The sequence below is a fragment of the Psittacula echo genome (genome assembly GCF_963264785.1).
Source record: "Psittacula echo genome assembly, chromosome: 9".
In the NCBI taxonomy this organism is placed as follows: Eukaryota; Metazoa; Chordata; class Aves; order Psittaciformes; family Psittacidae; genus Psittacula; species Psittacula echo.
In genome coordinates, this window is record NC_137745.1 from 17,126,349 (window position 1) to 17,153,107 (window position 26,759).

At 57.8% G+C, this 26,759-nt stretch overlaps 2 protein-coding genes across 4 annotated transcripts; both read left to right on the forward strand.

Annotated features, from left to right (window-relative positions):
- Positions 1–364: 364 nt before the first annotated feature.
- SEMA3G (semaphorin 3G) lies at positions 365–10,867 on the forward strand (the record flags this gene model as incomplete). Its single annotated transcript, XM_080625491.1, has 16 exons — positions 365–464; positions 3,739–3,899; positions 4,837–4,899; positions 6,345–6,464; positions 7,130–7,220; positions 7,327–7,443; positions 7,673–7,815; positions 7,895–8,009; positions 8,115–8,184; positions 8,388–8,532; positions 8,792–9,023; positions 9,133–9,224; positions 9,462–9,503; positions 9,676–9,901; positions 10,161–10,300; positions 10,403–10,867. 16 exons carry the CDS (start codon positions 365–367, stop codon positions 10,865–10,867), a joined length of 2,322 nt encoding a protein of 773 aa, XP_080481617.1.
- A 3,128-nt stretch (positions 10,868–13,995) lies between these two features.
- Positions 13,996–26,648, forward strand: BAP1 (BRCA1 associated deubiquitinase 1). Of its 3 annotated transcripts, none has more exons than XM_080625758.1 (17): positions 13,996–14,090; positions 17,503–17,532; positions 17,628–17,682; positions 17,879–18,011; positions 18,335–18,454; positions 18,927–18,988; positions 19,072–19,214; positions 20,077–20,155; positions 20,799–20,922; positions 21,230–21,347; positions 21,717–21,904; positions 22,251–22,384; positions 22,958–23,430; positions 23,557–23,717; positions 24,310–24,402; positions 24,933–25,005; positions 25,310–26,648. In XM_080625758.1, exons 1-17 carry the CDS (start codon positions 14,054–14,056, stop codon positions 25,441–25,443), a joined length of 2,157 nt encoding a protein of 718 aa, XP_080481884.1. In that variant the 5' UTR covers positions 13,996–14,053; the 3' UTR covers positions 25,444–26,648. The 3 variants fall into 3 exon arrangements, 2 of the variants coding, with proteins under 2 accessions (XP_080481884.1, XP_080481885.1); XM_080625759.1 differs by having other exon boundaries at positions 23,557–23,663; XR_013957682.1 differs by lacking the exon at positions 25,310–26,648 and having other exon boundaries at positions 23,557–24,402; positions 24,933–24,979.
- The last annotated feature ends 111 nt before the right edge of the window (positions 26,649–26,759 follow it).

The window sequence follows — 26,759 nt, forward strand, 5'->3', positions numbered from 1 at the left end:
GTACCCTCTCCTGCTGCTTCAGAGGGCAAGGCTGGGGACCCCAGCTCCCCCCACCCCCCTTGCTCCTAATCCTCAGGGATGAGCCGGAGGCGTTGGTGGGGTTACTTTTGGAAGGGGGGTGCGCAGCAAAGGTTAATCTGCTGGTGGCAGGTGATAATTTGTGGATGCGCAGAGCTCTTACAGCCCCCAGGGTGAGAGGTGAGGTTCGGGCCGTTGCGGCTGTCGCGTCCTGCACGGCACCCCTCGCACATCCCCGAGGGCCGGGACCGGGCCGGGGCGGGTCCGGCCGGGGCGGGCCATGGGCGGTCGGATGTCGGCCCCATAAATGCTCGGTGCCACCATCAGCCCCGGGAGCTCCGGCGGGATGCGGGCGGCGGTGCCGGTGTTGGTGTGCGTGTGCTGGCTGGGGGCTGCGCTGCTGGCGGCGGAGCGCAGCCCTCCCCGGCTTCGCCTGCCCTACCGCGGTGAGTCGGGCCGGGGGCACCTTCAGCGGGCATAGGGGGGGCACGGGGGTCCTCAGAACCCGCTCCACGGGGGCCGGGAGGGGCCAAGTGCGGGCTTGGGGGGTGGTTGGGGGGCACCTTGCGCTGGGGGCTCGGTTTGGGCTGGAGGTTCGGTGCGTGGCTGCTCTGCCTTTCACCATGCGGGATGTGTGTGGGGAGTCCCGAGGAGGAGGAGGAGGAAGGGGAGAGCCGGTGATGGGAGGAGAGGATGCGCCGCGGGGCTCCACGCCAGCCCTGCCGTTTCCCATGAGGGACTGTGTCCCTCGTGGAGGGGGGGGGAAACTGAGGCACGGCGCTGCCCTGGCACCGGCAGGGTCTGGCATGAGGGTCGGGTGGGTGTTCCCCGGCGTGGGCATCCCCGTGCGTGCTCCACGTCCTGCCCGCTGCTGAGTGGGAGCCGAGTGCTGCCCGGCAGGTCCCCTTGGTGCTGTTGGCCCAGGCACCCTGGGAGCCCCCCCGTGCGAGGCCGCGGGTGCTGGGGTGCCGGGGGGCTGGGGCGCAGCACGGGAATGCTTGGTTTTAATTACAGCTCTCCCTGTGATCCTGCTCTGGCTTGCTGCATCCCCAACTCTGCCAGCTTAATCCACAGGCTGCTTCCAGCCAAATTTGACAGAAGAGTCTGGAGTGCTCCAATCTCCTTCTTGCCTAAAAGCAATGAACCTGCTCTAAAAACATTTTAAATAGAGTAAATCGCATAATGCATATTTTCCCAAGGAGGGGAAAAGTCTGGGATAGCCCAGCTCCTGGAGAGCCCTGGGAGCTGCAGAGCATGTCGCTGTGCCGGGGAAAAGCTGTTCTCCGTCCTTGTACTGCTCGGGCTGCGGGTCTCCTGCCCTGTGGCACGGGCTGGCCCCAGGAGCTCCCTCCCTGCTGAAAGGGGGAAGGTGAGGCACGCAGTGGCCCAGCTTATCCTGGGAGGCAGCAGGAGCCCAGGGTGGCTCATGGCTCTGCCCCATGGTGGGAATGGCAGGGTGGGAGGGCGGGGGTCCCGGCAGAGCCTGATGTAGGGCTCAGGGTCTGGCTGGGTGTCTGATCTGCTCCAGCACAAAGTCCATTCGTGCCATTCCTCAGGTGCGAGGGGCTCCCAGGGCTCCGCAGCCTCCCGCGGGGAGTAAATAACCTTTTGAAGCTGTTTTTATTTCCTTCTTAAGCTGATTATTCTGTTCTTCTTCCAAATTGGAAACAGAAACAGTTTTCCCATGAAACAAATTCTGCCACCGCCTTCTCCCTGGGGGGCAGAAAAAGAAAATTGCAATTAAAGCCGTTGGAAGCCTCTGAAATGAAAACCGGGGTGAACTGAAGCTGCTTGTGCCCAGCTGCGCCTCTGACTGCTGGGTGTTGACTGGGGAGGGGGATAGGGGAAGGTGTTGTGCTGTGGGTGCAGCGCATCCCCAGCTCTCCCTCTCACTTAGAGCCACTCTTTTCCTTTTGCTTCGACTTCCAGTTGCTTGTGTAAGAGGGGAAGGAGCATTTTGTTGTTGTGTGGACTGGGAGCACTGCAGCACAGCCCAGTGCCCTTCTAGCTTCCCGCTGTCCCTCCCAAGGGACACCCCCCCAATTGAGGGATGGCTCCTATAGGACCCCCACCCTGGGGTAAAGGGGTATCGGTGACGGATGGGGCATGGAAGGGTGCTGTTCCCTGGGGAGGTGAAGCCAGGGAAGAGGAAGGGCCTGGAGCCGGTGTAACCTGAGGAACCAGGAGGAATTTGCCGGGGCTGGGGGAGAAGGGGAAGCCTCGCCTGAAACAATACAAGGAGCCCGCTGACTTTGCCAATGTTATTCTGAGCTGGGAAAATATTATTGCTGGGCAAGAATAGGAGGAGGCGACAGAGTTTTCCCGGGCTGTTCCCGGCGATATGAGAGGACTGGAGACGCTGGGAGGGCACAGGGAAGAGGGTGCCCTCCCCCGAGGAGATGGGGTGGAGGGGCCCCTGGTGCCAGCTCTGCTTGCAGGCACAGGGATCTTCCCAGTGGGTTGCTGTAGCTGTGTTCCTCCATGCCACCAGCATCACCAGTTAGGGCACTGGGACTGCCCTTGAGTGACTTGATGTGATGGAAGCTGTATGTGATGGGGTGGAAGTGGCTGTTGTCCCGCAGGGACTTTCTCTTACAGGTCCCAGCAGAAGCATTTCCCGCCAGATGGGGCATTGCGTCACTGGCCACCTCCTCACTGGAGGTGATAAACGTCCCTCCAGCAAGAGCAGGGGTTGGTATCCCCCTCTCATGGGGACATGTGTGGGGCTTGCTCGGGCTTGGAGTTTCCCTGGGGTCAGCAGTGGCAGCATTCCTCAGAGAGGGTGTTTGGGGACACGGCTGTGCTCATCAATGGTGCTTTGTCTTCCTCCTCCCCAGCCACTGGACGGGGTTTCAGAGCTGGGTGAAGCTGAGCTGCTCCCTCTTGCCCTCTCTCTCTGCAGCAGCTGGGTGGGCGCCACCGTGACGGGGTTTTCAGCTTGCTGACCCTGAAAGTCATTTCCCACCAGGCCCCAGTCTCGCCACTGCCCCTGTGGCGGCATCACTGCGAGGGTGCTCTTGGCATCTGATAGGATTCAGGATTTGACCTGCCTTGGGAGCCTTGACTGTCAGACCCTGTTCTGGAATGTGATGTCCACCCCAGGGACACAGTGTCCCCATGCCGGTCCAGCTTCTCCCCAGGTGCTGTCCCCATGCCATGACAGGGAGGAAAACAGTGAGGTCTGGTGGTGCCATCGAGGTCTGGTGGTGATGGTGGTGGGCTTTGTGTGCCGGTTTCCCCATGGCACTGGCTGGGTGCCTGCTATTGTGTCCCTGCCTGGCACCTGGTGGGGGCAGTACCTGCTTTCTGCCCACCCTGTGCCTGTTCTTGCCACCCTCCAGGGCTCTGTGTGAGCCCAGCCTGGAGCTGACAGCATGGCACAGCCTTTGCCAGGCTCTCACACACCTGACTCGCTGTGCCACAGACGTGGTAGAAGCCTGGGGTGGCTCAGCCAAACCTTGCTGGGCAAGGTGAGGTGGGGATGGAGGTGGATGCTGCTCTCCGCAGCAGCTGGGAGCAGCTCTTCTGCTCTGAGTTAGTCAGAACTAGCAGCTCAAAGGGACCTTCCTGTCTGTGCCCATCGCAGCCCTCCAGTTGCCCCTTCAAAAAGCCGGGAGCCCTTGGTGTGGCCACCAGGGTGGAGGTCTAAGTATCCTCTTGTGTTTCCCAAGAGGGTTTGAAGGGTGTTAGGGGGCTGACATTTCCCTCCCTCTCTGGCAGACCTTTTGGGCACCAACCGCTCTGTCCTCTTCTTCGGCCACCGAGGCTTCCTGGGCTTCCGCTCCCTCTACCTGGATGAGTACCGTGACCGGCTCTTCATTGGGGGGAAGGATGTGCTCTACTCCCTGCTTCTGGACAGGGCCAACGCAGATGCTAAGGAGGTGAGCTAGGTCCTGCTGAGCACCCTGGGGGCTCCATCCCTGCCCTGGCCTCTGTGCAGCCCTCACCCCTCTGAGTGAATGGTGCCCAACCAAACCAGTTGAAGTCACCCTGAAGCAAGACTTGCCCTGCAGATGTCTGCATCGCAAACATGCTGAAATATATCAGAACATTTGCACACTGGTGGTGCAGCCCCACTGGTCATTCCTGGGTGCTGAGTTGGGTCTTGGACCCCACTCTCCTAAAAAGCTACCATTGGGAGAGCAAGTGCTGCTCATCGCCATCTGGGCATCCCCTTCACAGGCCAAATATACAGCTAAAAGCCTGCAGAGACAATTTGCTAATAGCATCCCTCATTGCAACAAGCTGTGCCAGGGCTCAGCTGGCAAAGCTCCTGGCTGGGAGAGGTGATGGACCAGAGTGGATGATGCTGGTGGTGGTTCCCCTCCTCCTTCACACTCTCAACTTTGACTTTGTTTTTTAGACATGGATCTGGGCTGTTTCTAGCCAAAGAAAGTGGAGAAGGAATGAAGTGCCCCTTGGTGTGCTGGGTCACTGCAGTGGGGTCAAGGGCTTGTGTATCCAAGCTGCCCTTGGTCTGAGAACAGCCTAAGGCTGAGGGGGATTTGGGGGTCCATCACTCCCTGCTGTCACACAGCACCCCTTCCCAGGCCACCCGCAAGTCGACCCTCTTCCAAGCCACCTCCAGCCATCCCCTGCATGACCACCTGAATCCAGCTGTGGATGTGACCGCCGGGGAGCATCTCCTCAGCAGGAAGGGTCCTGCCCTGGGCTGCAGGGTGGGCTCTGGGGAGCTGTTGGTCCCTCTCACTGTCCCTCTCTCCTTCCCCATGCCATTGACAGCCTGGGGACTTGTATTTGCAAAGCTGGGTCCCTGCTGTCCCCTCTCCTTGCTCCAACATTTACTTTGTGTTCCAGATTTACTGGCCGCCGCTCCCTGGGCAGACAGAGGAGTGCTTTCGGAAGGGGAAGGACCCAGGGGTGAGTCTTGCCCCATGTGTGCTGTGCTCTGAGCAGGGGGGTCCTCTTGTGTGGCTGAGCAAGGGACCATCCCTGGGATGAGGGAAACTGAGGCAAGGAGTTGGCAACCAAGCCTGGCCGTGTGAAACACTTGCTCTGGAACCAGTAAATCCCACCTCCAGGGCTCTGCTCAGCCTCATGGCTGCAGAGTGGCTGCCAGTGTGCCCCAGACGTGGCTGCACTGAGCAGGTAGGGACAGCCGGGATCCTAGACCTGAGCTCAGAGGGATCAGATCCCCGAGCTGTGCTCCAGGCCCCAGTGATGTGGTCTCCAGAGGTGGGAAATCTGTAACTCACCCAGGTTCAGTGACCTCGCTCCCCAAACCTCATCCCTCTTTGCATCCACCCTGCCCCGATATGAGACAGGACGATGGTGGGGACAACCCCCCCGGCTCCCCCTGCCCAGACGCATTGCTCACAGAGGCCCCGTCCTGCTCTGTGTGTTTTTCCAAGCTCTCACAGACAGATCTGAGCTGGGCCAGACCTGAGCCTTTATTTTTCTTGAACATATATTTTTTTTTAGCTTGCTATTTTAGAGGCTCTTTTCTAAGGGAAAATAAACAGTGGGAAGGCTGGGAACCCCCAGGGCGGCTCAGTGGTGGTGTTCCCAACAGACGAGGGGCCTCACATCCCACCAGGGAGGATAATGGGGGGCAGGCGGTGGCTAGGGGCAGCTGGTGATGCTCAGTGAGAGAAGGAAGGGAGCCTTTTTCCAGTGGGAACTACCAGGAGAGACTGCGCAAGGTCAGAGGTGCACGTCTGCATCCCCAGGGATGTCAATGCTACCAGTCCCTAGCAGCAGGGGACAATCCCAGATCAGGCCTGTCCTGGAGGCAGACAAGGATGCCTGTAGGTATCCGTCTCCGTCTGCCGTGTTTCCTCCTTTTGTTTCATCCCTGCGTAAGCAGGAATGGGACATGAAAGGACATCCCTGCATCTGGTCACGTCCTGGGCGCTGGGAAGAGGAGCATTTCCGGGGGTCTGGGGCTGGGTGTAGGAGCTGCTGCCACTGCGATCTGCTGGGCAGGTGGCATTTGCTCCCGTGGCTGGCAGGGGCTGTGTGATGGTGTGAGCACTCAGGTGCCTATGGGCAGGAGGTGCCCGCGTGCCGGCTGGACCATGCATGGTTCTGCTGGGATGCTCTCGGCGGCAGGCTCAGTGTTTTTGCAATGTCCTTTTGCAATGGCTGGGGCCCACCCAGGTGAAGTTCATGCCAGCCCTGCCAGTGGGTGCCAGCTGCCATCTGGCATCCCTGGCACTGGGGTGAAGGCAGAGGTGGGTGTAACCCAGTGAGCCAGGCCTGGGACTCACCCATTGTCATAGGGCCCCAGGCAGAGACAGGGAGCTGGGTGTGGGTGAAGGATCAAGCCCCCCCCCAACCCTTCTCCTCCCCTGCTGTCCCCCCAGACCGACTGTGCCAACTACATCCGTGTGCTGCACCCCTACAACCGGACACACTTGCTGGCCTGCGGCACGGGTGCCTTTCACCCCGTCTGCGCCTTCGTCTATGTGGGGCACCGTGGCGAGGTAGGGCAGCACCACGGTGGGGTGCCCATCCTGAGCATCCCTGATAGGACATCCCTGGGAGGTAGATCCTTATAATCTGCCTCCCTCCTGGGAGGCTTCAGGACTGTGTGGGGATGTTGGATCTGGTGTCTGTCCCATGCTGAATACTGGGGGTGCGTGTCAGGAACCAGCTCCTTGTTGTCCCTTTGCCCTTGTGCTACTCCCTCCCCAGCTCCTCCACCTTTTTGGCCCAGCATGGCCTTTCCAGACATGTCCCTGGGTCTGGTGTCTTGCCAGGGTAGTGGTGTGAGTGGCGCTTCCTCCTCTCCCAGCTCCCTGCTCATAAATCAGGTTGGCCAGGGTGGAAGCACAGGGACCCTGTTCCCACCTTGCAGCTTCGTGCTGTGCAGGCAGTGGGAACCCTGCCCTGTACCATGATGCCTCCAGCCAGGCTGATGGGGAAATGGTGGGCTGGCAGGTCCCTCCGGCTCGTGCACATCCTATTGGGATCAGACTTGCCTCAGAAAGCACAGATCCTGCTTCCAGACAGTCCCTTTGGGGCTGCAGCTACTTGCAGCAAGGTGCCTTTGAGCTGGGCAGGGACCAGCGCCAGCCCCTGCATTCCCAGACATGTCCCCACTGCTGGGACATGTCTCAGGGCTCACCTGCCTGCTCCCCCTCTCCAGCACACCTTCAGCATGGACCCCACCAGCGTGGACCCCGGCAGGGGCAGGTGCCCGCACGAGCCCAGCGGTGCTTTCGCCAGCACCCTCATTGGTGGGTTGTCTTCCTCAGGGGCTGAGAGCCTTTGGGGTGCCAGGACCAGGGACGGTCCCTGTGCAGCCAGGGCTGGTGCTCAGCACCATGAGGGATGCTTATGCAGGTGGGGAGCTGTACACCGGCCTCACCGCAGATTTCCTGGGCCATGATCCCGGCATCTTCCGCAGCATGGGCACCCGTTCTGCCTTGCGCACCGAGGTGGACCAGCGCTTACTCAATGGTAACAGCACCCGTCTACCCCTTCATCCCCCCTGGCTGGCCTAATTCTGGGGATCATGAGCCTTGCAGTGGCTGGGTCATCCCCCATCCCAGGTATGAGCAAGGGAAGGCATCGGGGCAGCAGGGTCTGGGGGTCCCTCTGGCTGGCATCCAGCCACAGCGTGGTGTGAGGGGTCCAGAGATGGTGGCTGTGCACTCTTGCCCCTGATGTGGCCGGCTCTTGCTCGTAGACCCCAAATTTGTGGCAGCCCACATGATCCCAGACAATGATGACCGGGACAACGACAAAGCCTATTTCTTCTTCACGGAGAAGGTGGTGGAGGCAGACAGCAAGGAGCACACCATCGTCAGCCGGGTGGTGCGGGTCTGCGTGGTAAGATGCTGGTGGAGACTGCAGGGGATAGGGATGTGCCAAGTCACAGCAGTGACTCTGATGCTCCCTGTCCCTGCAGAATGATGCTGGTGGCCAGAGGGTGCTGGTCAATAAGTGGAGCACCTTCAACAAAGCCCGTTTGGTGTGCTCTGTCCCTGGCCCTGGTGGCATAGACACCTACTTCGATGAGCTAGGTAAGGGGTGCATGGAGCTGGAAACCTCAGCAGGGCTGGTCCCATAGTTGGTGGCTTCAGGATGTCCCTGGGCTTCCAGGAGAAACCCTATGGTTTCATCCTCAGAGGATGTCTTCTTGCTGAGGACGAAGGATGGGAAGAGCCCGGAGATCTACGCCCTCTTCAGCACCACCAGGTGAGTGTTCCAGCCCCAGCCTCTGCAGACATCCAGCCGCAGCTACCCATGACCTGCCCTGTCACTATCACCATGTGGCTGCTGGCTGTCCCGCAACTTCCACCAGCTCTGGTCCATACAGTGATGTCAGTGTTCCTGTGCTCCAATTGATGCTGTTGGTGCCAAGCATGGCTCTGCTCACCTCATTCACTGTCCCCTTTCAGCCACGTCTTCCAGGGCTCTGCTGTCTGTGTGTACCGCATGGCCGACATCCGGGAGGTCTTCAACGGGCCCTTCGCCCACCGAGAGAGCCCCCACCACCAGTGGGGTGCCTACGAGGGCAGGGTGCCCTACCCACGGCCAGGCGTGGTGAGCGGCTCCCTAGAGCTCTGGGCCCCTTCTGCTCCTCTGACTGCTCTTTGGGGGTGGTGTGGAGCTAATCTCTCACCTACTCATCTGCTGGGATGGGCTCCATATGGGATTCACCACAGGACAGCTGGCAAAGGGATGGAGAAGATGGGTCCCAAGTTAGAAGGCAGGGAGGGACCCAAGCCAGCTCTGCAGGGTGATGGAGGGGGAGGAGGGATGGGTGCTGGGGTGGCTCAGCTGGTCCCTTCTCATCCCACAGTGTCCCAGTAAGACGACCAACCAGCCCCGGCGGCAGTACAGCACCACCAAGGACTTCCCCGATGAGGTGCTCCACTTCGCCCGCGCTCACCCTCTCATGTACAAGCCCGTGTACCCCCAGCACCGCCGACCTCTCCTGGTGAAGACCGACCTGCCCAATCGCCTGCGCCAGCTTGTGGTGGACCGGGTGGAGGCTGAGGACGGGCAGCACGACGTCCTCTTCCTTGGGACAGGTGAGCGGCAGGAGCAGTGCACAGGAAGGAGCCTTGGTGGTGGGGCTACCAGCGGGCAAGCTGCTGGGGTGTCGATGGCAGAGTGCTCACACCTCTGTCCTCCCCACAGGTGCTGGCTCTGTGCTGAAGGTGGTGGTCCTGCAGAAGACAAGCTTGTCCACAACTGAGGAAATCGTCCTCGAGGAGCTGCAGGTTTTTAAGGTGCTGTTTGCTGCCCCACTTGCAAGGGAGGGAGGCAGTGGAGCTTGCTTGGGTTGGGGACACACATGGGCTCAGGGCTGTCACCACACTGTTGGGCGCTGGGAGGTCTCAGAGCTGCAAGGGCAGAGCATGGCTGGCACATTCCTGTGCCCTGTGAGAGCCCTGGAGAAGCTGCATGAGTCGGGCATTTCCTGGTGAGGTTTATGCCAGCCTGATGTCTGCTCTCCTCCCCTGCAGGCACCTGTGCCCATCACCCAGATGGAGATCTCTGTCAAGCGTGTGAGTACAGACACAGCTCAGCCACGGGGCTGGTGACAGAGCAGGTGACCTGAGGGACTGAGCTGTTGTCACCAGCCCCTCAAAGCCCACATGGTGCTTGCCCTGGTGGGGGACCCTGGGTGCTGTGCCCGTGGGGGCTGCCAGCATCATCATCTTGGTGCTGTTCTTCCAGCAAATGCTCTACGTGGGTTCCAGCCTGGGGGTGGCCCAGGTACAGCTGCACCAGTGCGAGACCTACGGCACGGCCTGTGCCGAGTGCTGCCTGGCCAGGGATCCCTACTGCGCCTGGGATGGCAGCGCCTGCACCCGGTACCAGCCCTCCAGCAAGCGCCGCTATCGCCGCCAGGATATTCGTCACAGTAACCCTGCGCACCAGTGTCTGGACCAGAACCTGACCGGTGAGAGACTGGGGGGCCCACAGTCCAGGTGCCCTGAGATGTCCCGGCACCCACAGCCCTTGGCATGGGCTGGGGCACCCTCATCTCCCCATCCCATAGACCAAGGGGTGCCCCAAGAAAGGGTGGGTGCTGCAGGACTTTGTCCCCAGGGAGAGGGAGGAAAAGGGGACTGGAGCCACATGAGTCCAGGGTGGCTGACACCCAGATGTGGGAGCCTGGCACTGCCCTCCCTGTGAGCCCATGTCTCTCTTTGCCCCAGTGGATGATTTTGAGAGCGTTGAGGAGAAGGTGCTTTACGGGGCAGAGAACAACAGCACCTTCCTGGAGTGCGTGCCCCGGTCCCCGCAGGCCAGCATCCAGTGGTTCGTCCAGAGGCCCCCCGATGAGCAGCGGGATGAGGTGAGGCTCCCCCTGCACCTCCCTTGCTCCCTGTGTAAGGACATGGGGGTGACACAGGGCTGGACCTGGACCACCTAACCTCACTCTGGTCAACACCGACAGGTGAAGACGGACGATCGGATCCTGCAGACCGAGCAAGGGCTGCTCTTCCGCAAGCTGCACCGGCATGACGCTGGCATCTACTACTGCAAAACACTGGAGCACGGCTTCACTCAGACGGTGGCCAAGACGGCTCTGGAGGTGATTGCAAGTGAGCAGCTGGCGCACACCTTCCCCCGGGAACACTGGGATGAGCCCCCACGCCTGCCTTGTCCTGAGCCCCGGCTGGCGCCACACGCTCCCAAAGCCTGGTTCAAGGACATCATGCACCTCATCAGCTCCCACAGTCTGCGGCGGGTGGAGGAGTACTGCACCCGCTTCTGGTGCGGCAGCCGCCCCTACCACCGCAAGAGCAAGCTGAGCCAGGACAAGCACGCCCTGGCTGGTGTGGACACAGGCAAGAAGGGACGGATGGCCAAACCCCACGGTGAGAGGAACCGTGTGCCCCGACAAGCAGTGGCCACTTAGAGAAGACAGGGTAATGGACATGGGGTGGCTGTGGGTGAGGACCAGCTCCCCGTGCTGCTGGCGGCCCTGGGGGCCTCCTGCCCCGGTGGTATTCCTGGCCACAGTGGATGGGGTGGCAGGGCCAGCTCCTGGGCAGGTCCCTGTCCCCTCAGTTGCTGCAGAGCCACCTGAAATGGGTGGCATGATGGGATGTATTGGCCAATCCCCTGCTCTTGCTGGGTGCTGTGGCTGATGTGGGGCTGTGGACACCACGGCGGGTTGGGGCTCAGGGCATGCGGTGCCACCACAGTCCCCGTGTCACCCAGGGAGCTTGCTGGTTGGCTTTCTCTGCAAATAAAGGGCCCGAGTGTGGCACTGCAGGGAGCAGCTGACGTCTCCAGGCTCTTTCCATGCCAGCTCTGGGCCTGGGACAGATGATGCCTGCTCCTACAGCGGCAGGAAAACTGAGCATCACCCCAGAAAGCCTCCGTGCCCAGGACGAGCCCTGTCATCCACTGCACATGGGTTGCCAAAGCTGTGGCGGGGCATATCCTGTGGACAGGGCACCTTCCAGCCTTCCCAGCAACACCAGGACACAGTCAGCTGTGGCTGGGTGCAGCTTCCCCTTCCCCTCTGTTCCCCTTCCAGCCACAGACCTTTTTAAGGCTGGGCAGGGCCAGAGAGGAAAGCAGATGGCTGCGGGCAGGTTGAACCCGTTCATGGGTAAACATGAGAAGCACCAATGCCACCATTGTCACTGTGCCCAGGTGGGAGCAGGGACATGCAGAAGAAGGTGGCCCCAGCACAGTCTGGTAGGCTGAATCCCAGTCCAGGTGTGTTTCTGGTGGTTGGTGGCCCTGGATGGGACTAAGGTGGTTTGGGTGAGCTGATGGAGCTAAACCAGCACCCAAGGCCTCTCCCAGATGCAGGGTTGGGGGGTGGGTGTGTGGACAGCACCTGCAGGCTGCAGGCACCATCCAGGCTGCAGGCAAGGTGCTCGCCTGCTTTCCTCACCCGCGGTGAGCTCACTCCTCTCACCCAGTCAGCCTGGGGTGATAAAGATCTCCCCCTTCCTGAGGCAAGGCCACCCCACACAATGGTGTGAACCGCAGCCCTGCTGGGACGGGCATTGTTCACAGGCAGAGGAACGGGAAAGAAAAAAAATAATAATAATTAAACCCCCTAAATAGCTCACAAAAAGCCAGGCCATGATATCATCGATCCTCCCTCCATGTGTGTGTGTTTGTGCTGCAGCAGTGGAGCCACAGTGTCTTTGATGGGAGCAAAGTCCCTCAGCAGAGCTGCTTTGTCCATGGCGCACCTGTGGAGATGAGCTGTGAGTCCTGATCCTCTTCTCCAGCAGCCTCAGAGTGCCTGCATGGGGTGCCTCCTGGGGTGGGAGCCCTGTGGTGGGGCTGGCAGGCTGGGACACGTCCTGCAGGGAGGGGAGCAGAGCCGAGCGGGTAGCACTTATCTGCGTGCCAGACTGGAGCCAAGCACACGGATTTGGTTAATTGCAGGCCTGAGGGGAACAGGAGAACTATAGGCAACAAGTAAAGACATGGAGGGACATGCGTATAAAGCCAGATATAAGAGACAGAAGTCTGACTCCTCAGGGCCTAGATTTAATGGCTCTGCACGTGCTTCAATGAGCCACACCACTGAAATGCCTGCGCTCTGTTGTCTCTGAGTAAGAGGCAGAGCAGGGGCCAGGCTGCACATCCTGGCGGGGCAGCGAGAGGGGGTCCTGAGGCCTTTGCTGCATGTGCACCTGGCCCCAGGGTGAGCTGCAAAGGCTGGAAGTGATGCAGTGCCCAGCGATGTTTCAAACTGAGAGGGAACAACGACCAGAAGAAACCGGTCCCGAAAGGGCCTCCCCCTCCTGCTGAACCTCCATCAGTCCCTGCTGCAGCCTGGCCCTCTGGGGCAGATGTACATCAGTGAGGCTGAAGTAGGAGGGCTTTGCCAGGGATGCAGGCACGGTTCTGCACATCTCACATTCCAGCCTTGTCTCATGATAACCGCTAACAGAGGCAATTTGGATCCCTCGAAATCTCCAGGGGCTGAATGAACACAACTCACCCACCCCAAGGGGGTGGAAAGAGGCAACTTGGGAGGCTGGTACCGCGCTGCTGCTTCCGGTCTCCGCTGCATGAGGCTCACAAGCCTTACCTGGGCCACGGCGCTGCTGCCCCAGCGGGGCGAGGGGCGCGCTGTGGGACGGGGTGTGTGTGGGAACAGCCGCAGAACAAAGCCGTGGCGGGGGCCGGGCGCAGCGCGGATCCGGTTCCTATTTTTAGCGCGCTTCCTAAGGAAGTGCAGTGCAGGGGCTTCCGCGAGCTCCGGGAGCGCCTCTGGGGCGGCACCAGCGGAGCTGCCGGCGGGGTGAGGGCGGTGCTGCTGCCGCAGCCTCGCCGGGAGCCCTCGCACCGCAAAGCGGGGCAGCAGAGCTCCGCACACAGAACCGACCAGCTTGGGAAAGACCTCTAGTCCAAGCGTTATCCCAGCACTGCCAAGTCCATCACTAACCCACGGCACTGAGGGCCTCGTCTACACAGTATGTGAACACCTCCAGGGACAGTGACTCCAGCACTGCCCTGGGCAGCCTGTTCCAATGCCTGAGGCACCTTCTCTATCATATCCAGTCTAAACCTCCTCTGGTGCAGCTTAAGGCCGTTACCTCTTGTCCTGTCACTCGTTACTAGGGAGAATAGACTCACCCCCACCTCTCTCCAGCCTCCTTTCAGGTAGTCGGAGAAAGAGAAGGTCCCCCCTGAGCCTTCTTTTCTCCGGACTAACCCCCCCACCAAGCTCCCTCAGCTGTTCCTCATCACACTTTGCTCCAAGCCCTTCACCAGCTTTGCTGCCCTTCTCTCTCTTGTAGTGAGAGGCCCAGTACTGAAGCAGGAATCGAGGTGCGGCCTCACCAGTTCTCAGTACAGGAGGCCCAGGCCGCTGACACAAGCTGCCCGGGGCAGCCCAGGCGCGGCCCTAGAGGAGGAGCGGCTCCCCGCTGCCGGCTACAGAGCCCTAAGGCCTCCGCGGGCCACTCCGGCACCAAGGCTTCCACCTCGTCTCGGAACACACGTGACGCGGTGCGCTCGGCGTCACGCAGCGTCGAGCAGTGATGACGCGCCGGGGCGGGCGACGACGCGCCGTGCTCGGAGTCAGGGCCGGACATGGCGGCGCGGCCCGGCCCACGGGAAGATGAATAAGGGCTGGCTGGAGCTGGAGAGCGATCCCGGTGAGCCCCGGGGCCGGCACCGGGGCGGGAGGCGGGCATGGACAGCCCCGGTGTGGGCCTCTGAGGGGACGGGACGGGGGTGGAGCCTGGGCCTGGGGCTGTGAGAGGCAGGCCGGGGGCTGGGAGGGAGCTCTGAGGAGTAGGCTGGGGCTGTGGAGTGTAGGGGTGAAGTGTGTGTGGGGGTTGTGGAGGCAGGATTAGGGGGTGCAGCGCTGGAGTGGGCGGGCAGAAGGGCAGGGGAGGGTGTAGGGCAGGAGTAGTGGGTGCTGGGGGAAAGGGGACAGTGCAGGGTTGATGTTTACGGGACATAGCCCATAGGGGGGTAGGGAGAGGTCGTGGGGGTGTAGGGTAGACAGAAAAGGGGTGTCAGGAGGTTGGATGTAGGGCTGAAGACAAGGATGGGGTGAACAGGGCTGCAGGAGCTCTGTGAAGGCTCAGAGTGGGGCCTGGGTGCTGGTAGCATGGGTACAGGGGGTCTGAGGTGCCCCAGATACCTACCTCTGTGTGTGCATAATCTGGTAAATCCACACGTGGGGGCTCCGTGGAAAACATCTGAAATGCCACAAAGGTGTCGCATGGAACATTCCTGTCGTTTGCAAATGAAGCCCCAAAACATCATTGAAATACAGGGAGGGGAGCCGTGTGGGGTGCCCCTTGTTACAGAAACAGCGCTGGCTGGCAATTGCCCCAGAGCTTCATGGGCAATTGAGAACAGCCTGCGTCACTTGGGGGCACGTGAGGATGGCCTCTGTGTCCCCTGCATATCAGATCCTGTCAGCACTTTGCAGCTGAGCAGGTGGATCAAAGCCTCTCTCACAGGGAATCCAGGAAGGGTTCTGAAGAGCCTAGTATAGTGCCTGAGCAGCTGGGAGCAGGATGGTCATGGGTGTCCCCTTCCTACTGTGTTGGAGGTTTCTGTGGTGGAGTCCCAGAGTTTGGCATTGGTAGAGAATTGTTTTAACACCTCTGAGTTGCTGTAGTGCTGTGTGGGGTTGTCCTCCTGAAGGCTGAGAGCCGCTCTCCAGGACGTGGTGGTGTATTTTTGAGGCTGTGGGTAAGGAGATTGGAGCCCTAGCATTATACTCATCTTCCTGCGCTCAGCAAAGGACTCTCTGCTGTTGGTCTCTCAGTCCCCCCAGCTTTTGCTGCTGTTAATCCTATGTTTACTGATACTTGGTAATTGCTCAAGTTATTCCTGTCCTCCCCCTTCTTCACCACAGTGATGCTGAAGACAGGATGCAGTTTGAATTCTCCCACCTGGGAGGGAAGGTTCTTTGCTTGGAATATAATCTGTCTGGGCAGAGGTGAGCTCTCAGCATGCTTCCGATTTATGGAGGTTTGGATGCAGAGGTGACAGCTGGGACAGCAGTTAGGAATGTCTCATGTGCTGCTCTCAGCATTTGGCACATCCCATAAGCTGCCCAGCCCCTTCCACAGGGCTTGAGATTGGAAGCTCTCAGTGCGTTAGTGATCAGGAAGGGTTGGTAGATCCAGATTTGGGCTGTCTGTTATGGCTGCTGGGTGGAGAAGGCAGCTGTGGGAACCTCCAGGCTGCTGGTGTAGCGCTGCATGTGCTGGTGAACACCAGAATGTTTCCTCCAGGCAACCCAAATACTTTGGGATGGGGGTTTTGAGTGTTCCAGGAGTGATGGCAGCAGGACTTTGCCTTTTGGGATGCTGAGGTAATACAAAATACTGAAATGAATTGGAGAGAAAACATGGTTGGAAGGGACTCCTGAAGTCTTTGGCCCAAAGCAGAGCTAACTTCAGAGGTAGTTCAGGTGGCTCATGGCTGTGTCTGGTTGGATACACCCAAGAAGATTTCTGCACCCCAGTCTCAGGGCTGACCATGCTGGTGGTGAAGAATTGGGTTTTTCTGGGTGCACAGTGAGAATTTCTCTTGCTGCAGCATGTTCCTATCATTTCTTGTCCTTTCATGGTGCACTCAGTGAAGTTTGGCTCCATCCTCTCTGCCCAGTGATGTTGCTCACACTGGAGCGAAACACACAACAGCTGAGTTCCCACACCCTTTGGTGCAGTCCTGCTGGTCAGACACAGTCCTGGAGGACTGCTGTGGAGGTATAGGAGTGCTCCAGGCCACGGTGAGCTTGGAAGTCGTGCTTGGTCATCTCCTTCTGGTGGTGCCTGCAGGAGCAGCGCTGCTTTTGGCATTTGGTGTTGTTTGTGTCCACAAGGCCTTGTTCTGGTGCAGATCTTCACTGGCTGCGAGGCAGAGCTTGAGGTATGGTTCATATCTCACGCCACACGTTTTGCTGTCATCAGTTGACTGTAACTGTTGGAACTGGAGAGTGGCTGAGGCCTTCGACCTTTGCAGAAGCTTTTACACTTGAGAGACTCTATCTGTAAACAGCTGTGACTCCTGCTTCCAGCTAAAGAGGGAACCAAAGCCGTGGCTGCAGTGAGCATCTTGTGGAATGCAAGGACCACTTGCCTGAAGTGGATTGCTGCACAGAAGGCAGCGGTGCTGCCTGAAGTCTCTGTAGATGTCACCTGTACAACACAACCTTCCGTGGTATCATGAGAGCAAGGAGGCTGTCATCAGTTTGAAGCATGTCATTTCTACAGGGCATTTCTTCCCACTGGCAGTTGTGGTTTTTCGCTCCCAGAAGTGTCCTCCCTGTTTTAGTCATTTTAACTTTGGTGTGGAAGCTCCTCTGGCTCTTCCCTTCTTGACTGAGCAACTTCCAACAGGTTCCTTAAATACGTTGCTTACAGGGATGTTTTTTGGGATTGAATCCTTGTTACTGATATTCCTTAGACTTTCTCCCAGGCTTTCAGCAGCCTTTGTATGGCAGCAAAAGAAGCAGATTTATTATTCCAACAGGGGGACTGCCTGGAAACTAGGCTGACTGCCTTTGCATGGCAGTGGAAGCTGCTGCTCAGTTCCTGATGTCTAATCATCCTTTGGTCTCTTTGCTGTTGTGTGTGTATCCTGGTTATGTCCTTTTGTAATGGGAATTTTGTAGTCGCTGGGGGCAGGCTTTTGGTCCCCTGGGAGACAGGGAGATGAGCTAGAACTGTGTGTGTCATTTAGGTGCTTCCTGCTGCTGTTCATGGTGGGGGGTTATTTCTTGGCAGGTCATCAATGGGTCAGATGCTGAAGGTGGGTCCAGCTTCCTTGGCCTCTGGCAGGAGAGAGTTTGTTCAGGTCCCCTCGAGGAAAGGGATGATGAATGGGATGGAGGGTTGAAGTGAGCCGGAGCAGCTCTGTGGTGAGCCAGGACTTAACAATCTGCTCCTGGGGGTTAGCATGATCCTGGCGTTGCTCTGCTGTGTTCTTCTGACTGTACCTTGGCCTGGCATCACATGGGACCTTCCTGGATCAGTAGCAGCAGGTTTTCTTCCCCCTCTCTTCCGTCAGAAGTAACCTGTTGGGTTTGTTCCTTTCCAGGTCTCTTCACACTCCTGGTTGAAGATTTTGGTGAGTGCAAGAAACATTCCTGAGAAGTCAGTTTTGTGTTAAACCGTGTGTCCATTCTGGTGGGCTTTACACTAGCTTCTGCCCTTTGTTTGCAGGGGTCAAGGGAGTGCAGGTTGAAGAGATTTACGATCTGCAGAGCAAATGCCAAGGGTAAGTCACAGGTGTGAAAGCGTGAGTTTTATTAAGCAGAATGTGTCACTGCCAGAAAGATGGGGCTTGTGGTTCTCTTTTCCTCTCTGTCTTTGCTCTGCTGTAGTTTGAAACCGAAGGTTTCTGGTGCTGGGCAGTGCAGCCCCACTGTTTGTGGTTCATCCAAAACGATGCAGCTGCTGACTTCTCTCCACAGCCCTGTCTATGGGTTTATCTTCCTGTTCAAGTGGATTGAGGAGCGCAGGTCACGCCGGAAGGTCTCTACCCTGGTGGATGAGACATCGGTGATCGACGATGACATCGTTAATAACATGTTCTTTGCTCACCAGGTAGGCTGGAGCCAAGGGGAAGCGTGTGTGTGTGTCTCATGTGACACCTCAGGGAAGCAATGTGGTGCTGAGGGCAGCTCCTCTTTCCTGAGAGTCTCTGCCCTGAGCTGTAGGTTGGAGGGACTCCAGGGAGGGCTGTGAGCTTATGGGGCATGGTGAACCCTCTGCATAAGACTCTTGTCCTTTGAGAGCCCAGGTCTGGTCACTGCTCTCACAAGTGATACTTGTGTCAGTACTTTTCAGTTGATTATTGTCAACACTGGGGGTTGTTGAAGAGTTGCCTTTTTCCTGCTGGTTAAGATGGTCCTTGTGTCACCCTCCAGCTGATCCCCAATTCCTGTGCCACCCATGCCCTGCTGAGTGTCCTCCTCAACTGCAACAATGTCGACCTGGGCCCCACGCTGAGCCGCATGAAGGATTTCACCAAAGGATTTAGCCCTGAGGTAGCGGCAGGGATGTGCACAAGGGGCACATGGGAATCTGCCTCTTGCTCCCCTTGGGATGATGCTCTAATGGGCTGGCTCCTTTCCAGCCCTTTGCCTCCACGCTACATCACTATTGCCTCTTCTCTGTCATCTTCCTACTTTGCGTTGTTCAGGGCCTTGGTCCCCTTACACTGGGTACAGCTCTGAGCTTTGTGTTGTGTTCTTCCCTAGCCTCGATGCATTCTCTAAGTCTGGGATCAAAGTTCCTCTCTCCTACCTTCAGACATATCTTGAAGTCTGTGTTTCTGACTGTAATTTCTTTAGCAGAAATTGTGTGTTCTTTTTATCTTGGGTTTCACCTCAGCAGAGCAAAGGGAGTGCCTGAAAGCTGCTCTCCCAGTCCTGGGAGGGAGGGATTGGGGAGCCAGTGGGTGAAGCATTTTGTTCGTTTCCTATTACTTCTCAGTTGTTTTCCTTGCTGTCGCTGCAGAGCAAAGGCTATGCCATCGGCAATGCCCCAGAGCTGGCCAAGGCCCACAACAGCCATGCCAGGTGAGTGAAGGGGGAATCTCCAGCTCACTGGTGCTGAAGGAAGCAGGCTCCCTGCTCACCTATTGCCTTTCCTGCCCTCGCAGGCCAGAGCCACGGCACTTGCCAGAGAAGCAGAATGGAATCAGCGCTGTGCGAACCATGGAGGCTTTTCACTTTGTTAGTTATGTCCCCATCAAGGGACGGCTGTTTGAGCTGGATGGGCTGAAGGTCTATCCCATTGACCACGGTAAGAGCCTGCCTGTCCCTACTCATCGCTACAGTTGAACAGACACCCTGGTTTGTCCAGATGTATGTGTTATTTTTCATTGCTGTGAGGCATTAGCTGATGTTTGTGAAGAAACACTCCAATGGCTTTGTCCTGAGTTTCTGCAGCTCACTTTGGAGCCTCTGCTGGGGACTGTGTCTGGAAAGCAACAATTTCTAAATGCCTTGCATTGCTTTTTCCGGCCTTGCCATTATCCTCCCCAGTGGCTCATGGTCACAGGGTCCTTCTGCAGCTCTGACATAACTCTGTATTGCGAGAATCTGCCTCCTCCTTGATCTCTTAGTGTGCCAAATAACTGCTGTGTGTTGAGGCACAAGGTCCCAATGCAGATCCCAGCAGGCTGCTCTGGATACTCTGTTTATCTTACAACTTGACTGCTCAGATCTGTCTTCCAGACACTTACTTGTCACTGCTAGGCCTTTACTTCTGTCTGTCTGGCCCTTTGGTAAGGTACCCACTTGATGTGCTTGGGTTACTTAATCATAGCACCAGATCCAGTGGCAGGTAGATCCCAGCAGGAGCTGGGATTTCCTTGGACTTTGGGAGCCCAAGCCTGTGAACCACTTACGGTTGGCAGGGTTCAGAATTTGCTTTTCTGCCCTGCAGATAGCTCATGTTTTCCACTGGGAAGGCAGAGGCAGGAGATTCCACATATGGGCTGAGAGCATGGTCCTTCTGCCTTCTGGGCCCCTCTTGACTTGCTTGCTAGTACATAAGGGAGCTGTTGGATTGCCTGTGGTGTGAATGGCAGGATCTGCTCTGTGTGTCAGCAGCAGAAGCCTGGCTCTGCCTTGTTGAGTCCAGCTCGCTCTTGTTCTCACAGGGCCATGGGCTGATGATGAAGAATGGACGGACAAAGCCAGGAGAGTAATCATGGAACGCATTGGCCTGGCCACTGCAGGGTAAGGTCCCGGACCATGGTGCATGCACTGGCCCATTTTTCCCTGGATTATTTCTACTGTGGTCTCTGTGCAACAAGTTGTGCAAATGGGGGTGGAGAGTTTTGCCTGGGAGAGGTGCAGGTGTACTGCCTCTTTGCCTTCTCTTGCTTGCAATTTGACTGCCTTCAGAGTATGTGGAGAAGCTATACTCTCCATGTGATGCAGAGTCCTTGCAGATGGATGTGAGTGATCAGATGAGGTCCCTGTAAACTGGAGTCCATAGGAGAAGGAATGGAGCTGCACCTCTTGGATGCTTGGTCTTGAGGGTGACCAGGGAGGTTCTAGAGTCTCTGTCCTTGGAGATACTCAAAGGCCACATGGATGTGGTCATGGACAACCAGCTCTGGATGATCCTGCTGGAGCAGGGGTTGGAGCAGATGAGTTCCACATGCCCCTTCCAACCTGCGAAGGGTGCTTTGTGTTATGGCTGAAGCAACCTTGCTCACACCAGCCAGTGTGAGGTTGACTTGACTTTGGGGGAAAAGCCTCCTGTGTGGTGGTGTTAGAGGCCAGGGCAAGGGAGGTGCTGCCTGGAAGGAGGTGGCAGGAGCTATGCACGGCATCTCCTTGCTGGGAGCCAGGCTGATGTCTACTGTCCCTGCAGGGAGCCCTACCATGACATCCGCTTCAACCTGATGGCCGTGGTGCCTGATCGGAGGATGAAGTATGAGTCCAAACTGCACATCCTGAAGATGAACCGCCAGACTGTGCTGGAGGCCTTGCAGCAGGTAGGACAGCCCAAGCCCTAAGGGAATGTGAGCCTGAGGTGGGAATAGGTTCTGTTTCCAGGGCATCTCCATGTGCTTTAGGGGCCTCTAGATTTTGGTTTGTTTTTTGTCCTTGGGAAATGTCTTCTGGAAAGAGGAGATAGCCAGCCTTGCTGCCTGGCCTTTTGCTGCTCACCTGGGAGATTATCCATGGCATTGTCCATCGATAGTGCACACCCTCATCAGTTCTGCAGTGCTTGAATGGGAGGGATGTGGCTTGGATCACCCCAGTCCAGTGCTCAATTTCCATCTGTCATTTGCTTTCAAGCTTATCCGAGTAACTCAGCCTGAGCTGATCCAGACGCAGAAGTCTCAGGATTCTCAGCCTCCTGAAGAGGTGAAGCCAGCCAGCAGCAAGACTGTGACCCTAGAGAGCACCCATACAGGTACAACCCCCCTATCAGTGTTGTTGCCAGCCAGCCTGCTCTGCTGTGGTGTGACAGTGGCTGCCTTGACCTAGAGCTTGAGGCAGTTTTATGGTCAGCTTTGCTTTCTTTTCTCCATGCCCAGCTCCATGCACATGATGCTGGGGTGTGGTAGATACCTCTGTGCTTGGTAGGAGAGTTGTAGGGACGTGGAGTTTGAAAATGGGAGGGCTTAAGCTTGGGGACACAGGTGACAGCTGGAAGTGGAATGGGAAGTGGGTCTGATGAAGCATAAGAGCTCTTCTGTGCTGTGGGCAAGGGGTGGCAGAGGACATGGAATAAAAGGTGATGGTACTGGTCATGAAAGGCTGTGTTGTGTTTGTGTGGCAGATGGCACCGATGAGCCTGCCACCCAGAGCCACCTTGCGGCCATGCAGAGCCCACCCACCAAATCCAAACCAGTGGCAAAGGCATCAGCAAGCAGCATCAATGGGGCACCTCCAGGAAACCCCAACCCCATCGTGCAGAGGTTGCCAGCCTTCCTGGACAACCACAACTATGCCAAGTCCCCTATGCAGGTAGGCTGCAGCTCTGGGGCAGTAGTGCCTGACTCGAGCTGAACTTTTTGCTCCCAGTTCCTCACCTCTGTGGGTGAGGATTGTAAACCTTGATTGGTTTAAGCCCTTCACCTGCCTTGCAGCCTGCCTGCCCTTGCACTAACCCAGACTGGGACGTGAGAGGGCAAATAAGGACTGACGTGGCAGAAGATGTTAGTATCGATGTGGGTCAGCTGAACAAGCAGGGGAAGAGTCGTCTCCTCTTGAAAAGGGCATGCTCTGGTGTTCGGCTGGACTGAGGATGTATCTGCTGGGCTCTTCCTCCTTCCTGCACTGCCAGCAGGCCATCAGCAATGGTGTTTTGCAGGAAGAGGAGGACCTTGCAGCAGGAGTGGGTCGCAGCCGGGTCCCAGTCCGACAGCACCAGCAGTACTCAGACGATGAGGATGACTACGATGATGATGACGAGGAGGAAGTTCGTAACACCAACTCAGCCATCAGGTGACTGAGCTGAGGGCAGGGAGCTGACCTTAGCAGAACTGCCAGTGGTGACTCCCAGATCTCTGAGAGCTGATAGTTGTGTAGAGCCTGTGCCTCTGTGTGCAACTGGGGCTATTCTCTTCACCTGCTATGTTACTGCTGGATTTTGTGAACCCCTTCTGGAGCTCTTCACTATCAACCGTGAATTTTGGCTGCTCTATCTATAGCTGCTTATTTGCAGCAGGCTTTGAGGAACCTTTGTTCCCCAGTGCAGACTGCCAGATTTGCTCCTGGTGAATGTTGGTGTGCTTGGACTGCTGTGAAGATCAGGAAATGGGGTCACAGCGAGGGTGCTTTTGGGGCTTGTGGAGAAAGAGTAGGGGTGTGTTCCAGCTGTGTAGGGGTGCCCGCAGCAGAGGGGTTCAGTTTTGAAGTGCTGCCAGAGAAGCGAGCGGCAGTGGGGGCAACCTAGAAATATTTCCTGCCTTGCTTCATGCCAGCAGACAGCGAATACTGATGAGTGTGGAGCTGGCAGTGGCTGTGCTGGGCCTCCTTCCACCAGGTACTCACCTTCCCTCCTGTGTTCCTGGGCAGGTACAAAAGGAAAGGGCAGGTGAAGCAGGAGCACATGGCAGGGGCTGTGGATGGCCAGCTCTCCGTCCTCCAGCCCAACACCATCAACGTCCTGGCTGAGAAGCTGAAAGAGTCTCAGAAGGATCTTTCCATTCCCCTGTCCATCAAGACGACCGGTGGGGGTACTGCTGTGGCGGTGGTCACCCACTCCCAGCCCTCTCCTACCCCCAGCAACGAGAGCACAGACACGGCCTCCGAGATTGGCAGCGCCTTCAACTCCCCGCTGCGATCCCCCATCCGCTCGGCCAACCCCACGCGCCCCTCCAGCCCCGTCACCTCCCACATCTCCAAGGTGCTCTTTGGCGAGGAGGATGGGCTGCTGCGGGTCGACTGCATGCGCTACAACCGTGCCGTCAGGGACCTGGGGCCTGTCATCAGCACCAGGCTGCTGCACCTCACAGAGGATGGCATGTTCTGCCCGCTGGCTGTTGCAGGTAGGTTCCCGGCAGCTTTAGGGGTGGTGGCATCTCCCCTGGGGTGACTGGACACTGTCCTTTGACTTCAGGAATGGATACCAGTCCTTTGCCGTAGCTCCTAACACTTCCTTCCCCTGTGTGCAGATGGGGGGAAAAGCTCCCCCCCTTCCATCAAACCTGGTGATGAGGCCCCGATCACAATCAAACTGGACGAGAAGGAGGGCAGTGAGGCCAGTGACAGCAAAGAGAAGGTGGGACTTGGCAGGACCAGTGATCACCCTGGGGGGGAAAAGTATTCTCCCAAGGTGAGTTTTGTGCTGTGGCAGCCCTGGGGACATGGAGCCGCAGCAGCGCTGGCAGTGACTGAACCGCATGTGCACGCTGTCCCGCTCGCGTCGCCGCAACTGTGCCTCGAGGTGCAGGGCAGAGCAGGTTCTGTGCCTTGTGTCACCGTGGGGATGTTTCCCTCAGCAAGTGGGCAGAGCCGCTGCCTCCTGCAGCTGAGATGTCCAGGGTGCTGTGCTCTCCGTCGGGCCAGAGGGACCCTGCACCCCCAAGCCCCAGCCTGCTGGGAACTTCGCTGCTTGTCTGTGCCCTCCAGCTCAGAGCTCGGGCAGCACAAGTGCATCAGGGGCTCCCTGGAGGAGAGGTGGCGAGAAACTGTTACTCAAAAGGGAAGTTTGCAGCCTCATTGCTGGCTGATTGATCACCCTGACTCAGAAACTCACTACAATGAGCTGGTCTCTGGTTTCTTCCCCCTCCCTCGCAAGTATTTTTTGGTTTTGATGAATCCTCCCTTTCCCAGTGCAGAGAGGAACATCTGCCAGCTCACCCCACTGGCTCCTGGGCTGCAGCAGGGCTCCGCCTGCTGACGTTTGCTCTGCTTGGTCCTGGCAGGAGCTCCTGGCACTGCTGAAGTGTGTGGAGGCAGAGATTGCGAACTACGAGGCCTGCCTGAAGGAAGAGGTGGAGAAGAGGAAGAAGTTCAAGGTGTTTGTCGATGGCTTGTTTGTGTTGCCAGTTTAGCTCCCCGAAGGCTCAATCTGGGTTGTTTTTAAGTCAAAGTGGAAGCAGAGTGTTCAGCTGAGAATGGCCCTGGGGAGCATGTGGGGCCCTTTCCTATTACCAAACCACCCTATGGGGCAGAGCTCCTGCCAGGACAAACTGAAGCCCCTGGGTAGCACTGATGAGCTTGAGGTGGGTGGAGCATTGCAGCTGGGCCACAGCTTGACACAGCATTGGCAGGAGGAAGCGGGGATTGTGCTTCAGGACCTGGCAGGATTCCTCCCCTGCCCACCGTCACCTCTTCCCAGCTCTCCTTTCTGGAAAATGCTAGCACCTGAACTGGGATGGACACAGTCCCAGCTGTGCATTGGCCTGACCTGGCTGGGAGGTGATCATCCTGTTCTGGTCTCTTTGGCCTGGGAGGTGGGTCCTGTCATGTCCATTCTTTGTCCTTGTTAGCCTTGAGCTCTCCTTCCTCCCTGACACCCATTTGTGGATTTGTCATCTCTTTGTAGATTGATGACCAGAGGAGAACCCACAATTACGATGAGTTCATCTGTACCTTCATCTCCATGCTGGCCCAGGAAGGTGAGCTGTGCTCTGTGACTGAGAGGATGGAGCGTGAGGCTTGCATTCAGCTGAGGGAGCCGCACTGAGCATGGCAAAGTGGCACCTGGGAGCCTGGGGAGCTCACTCTGCTCTGCTCCCTGTTTCTGCCAGGCCTGGGGCACGAGGTAGAGCTCAGTCTGTGGAGCCAGGTTTCTCTGCTCAGTGTCCTTCTGGTTTGATAGTCCCAGGAGGAGCCTACTGAGGGGGCTTGGGTAGGACAGGGAAGGCTGTGCTCCAGCGTGGGCAATACCAACATGGGCATGTGTGTGCCTATCCCCTGCAGGCATGCTGGCAAGCCTGGTGGAGCAGAACATCTCCGTGCGCCGGCGGCAAGGGGTCAGCATTGGCCGCCTACATAAGCAGAGGAAGCCAGACCGACGGAAACGCTCTCGCCCCTATAAAGCCAAGCGCCAGTAGCTGGGGAGCCAGGACTGGGAGAAGCAGCAGCTGGGCCTTGTGCCTTTGGGCAGTGGCACTTGGATCTACATTCCCTCTGCCCAAGGAATAGGACCACAGCGACAAGCCCTCAGCTGAGGTGGAGCCTAGGGCCAGAGAGAAATTGGGTTTTCCTCTGAGGCCGAGTTGTGAAGGGCAGGAACACACAGTCCTGAGGGGAGTCCCTGCAGCCACTAGCCAGCTGGAGCATGCAGCTCCCTGACTGTGCTATGGCAGCACCCACACACCCTAGGCCTGTGTCTCGGCACTGTGGCTGAGGGCTGTGGCAGGAGGGGAAGTGGCTAATCTGACATTGTGAGAATGCCAGCAATGCCACTGTGAGCCTGAGCTGAGCACAGGGGGCTGTGGCTTGTGTCCTGCATCCAGGCCTTCAGCTCTCTGCTTCCCCAGGACATTTGTGTCTCTGTTTTCTGACCCTCTCCCTCCCTCCCCCAAAGTTTTGATTCTGACTCACACTTTCGGCCGTTGCTGAGCAAGGTGGCTCCTGGACAGAGCCCATTCTCCTGCCCCATTCCCAGAGCTGGCCCGTGTGCGGCCAGGCTGGTCCTGCCTTGCCCTGTCCCCTCACCACTCTAAGTACACAACCCCCCTGCCAGTGCAGCCAGGCTCCTGGGGGCCCTGGGCAGCTCTGGTGCCAGGTGAGGCAGGGTGAGCTCATCCCTGGAGCTAGGCCTTGGCCCCAGCACTCTGTGTGGCTCTGCTGCCATTGCTGCTCTCCTGGCAACCAGTTCTGTGGGTCACACAGGATTACTCCAGGCCCTGTCCTCAGAGAAACCCTGTGAATTATAAACAAACCAAGTTCATGGGGTGGCTTTGGTGCTGCTGGGCACAGCGCCGGGGCAGATGCTGCATGTGGAGTCCCTTGGTGGCCTTGGCAAAGCCTTTCAGCATGGGGAGAGGCAGCTGGTTACTGCAATGCAGAGATCATGCAAGCCAGAGGTCAGCACCTCTGGAGGTGTCCTGAGGTACAGCTGGGCCGAGGGGAGCTGCCACAGAGATGACTCAGTTTTGCAAGTCTGCAGATTTGTACAGATGACTATGGAATGAAGCAGTTCTTTTGGTATTTGTTGAAGGGAAGAAAATCCTTCTGTCTCTTGCCATGTCTAATATCAAGTGCTGTAAAAAATGGATCTGTCTGAAGGAATAAAGCTATCTTGGAACAGCCACCCAAGGGAGAGGTGCGTGTGTGGCTGGGAGGACAGCTCTTCTGTGTGCTAGAACCTTGAGGTAATTGTGGGGATTGCAACACTACCAGGGGAATGTGATGCTGGTGGAGC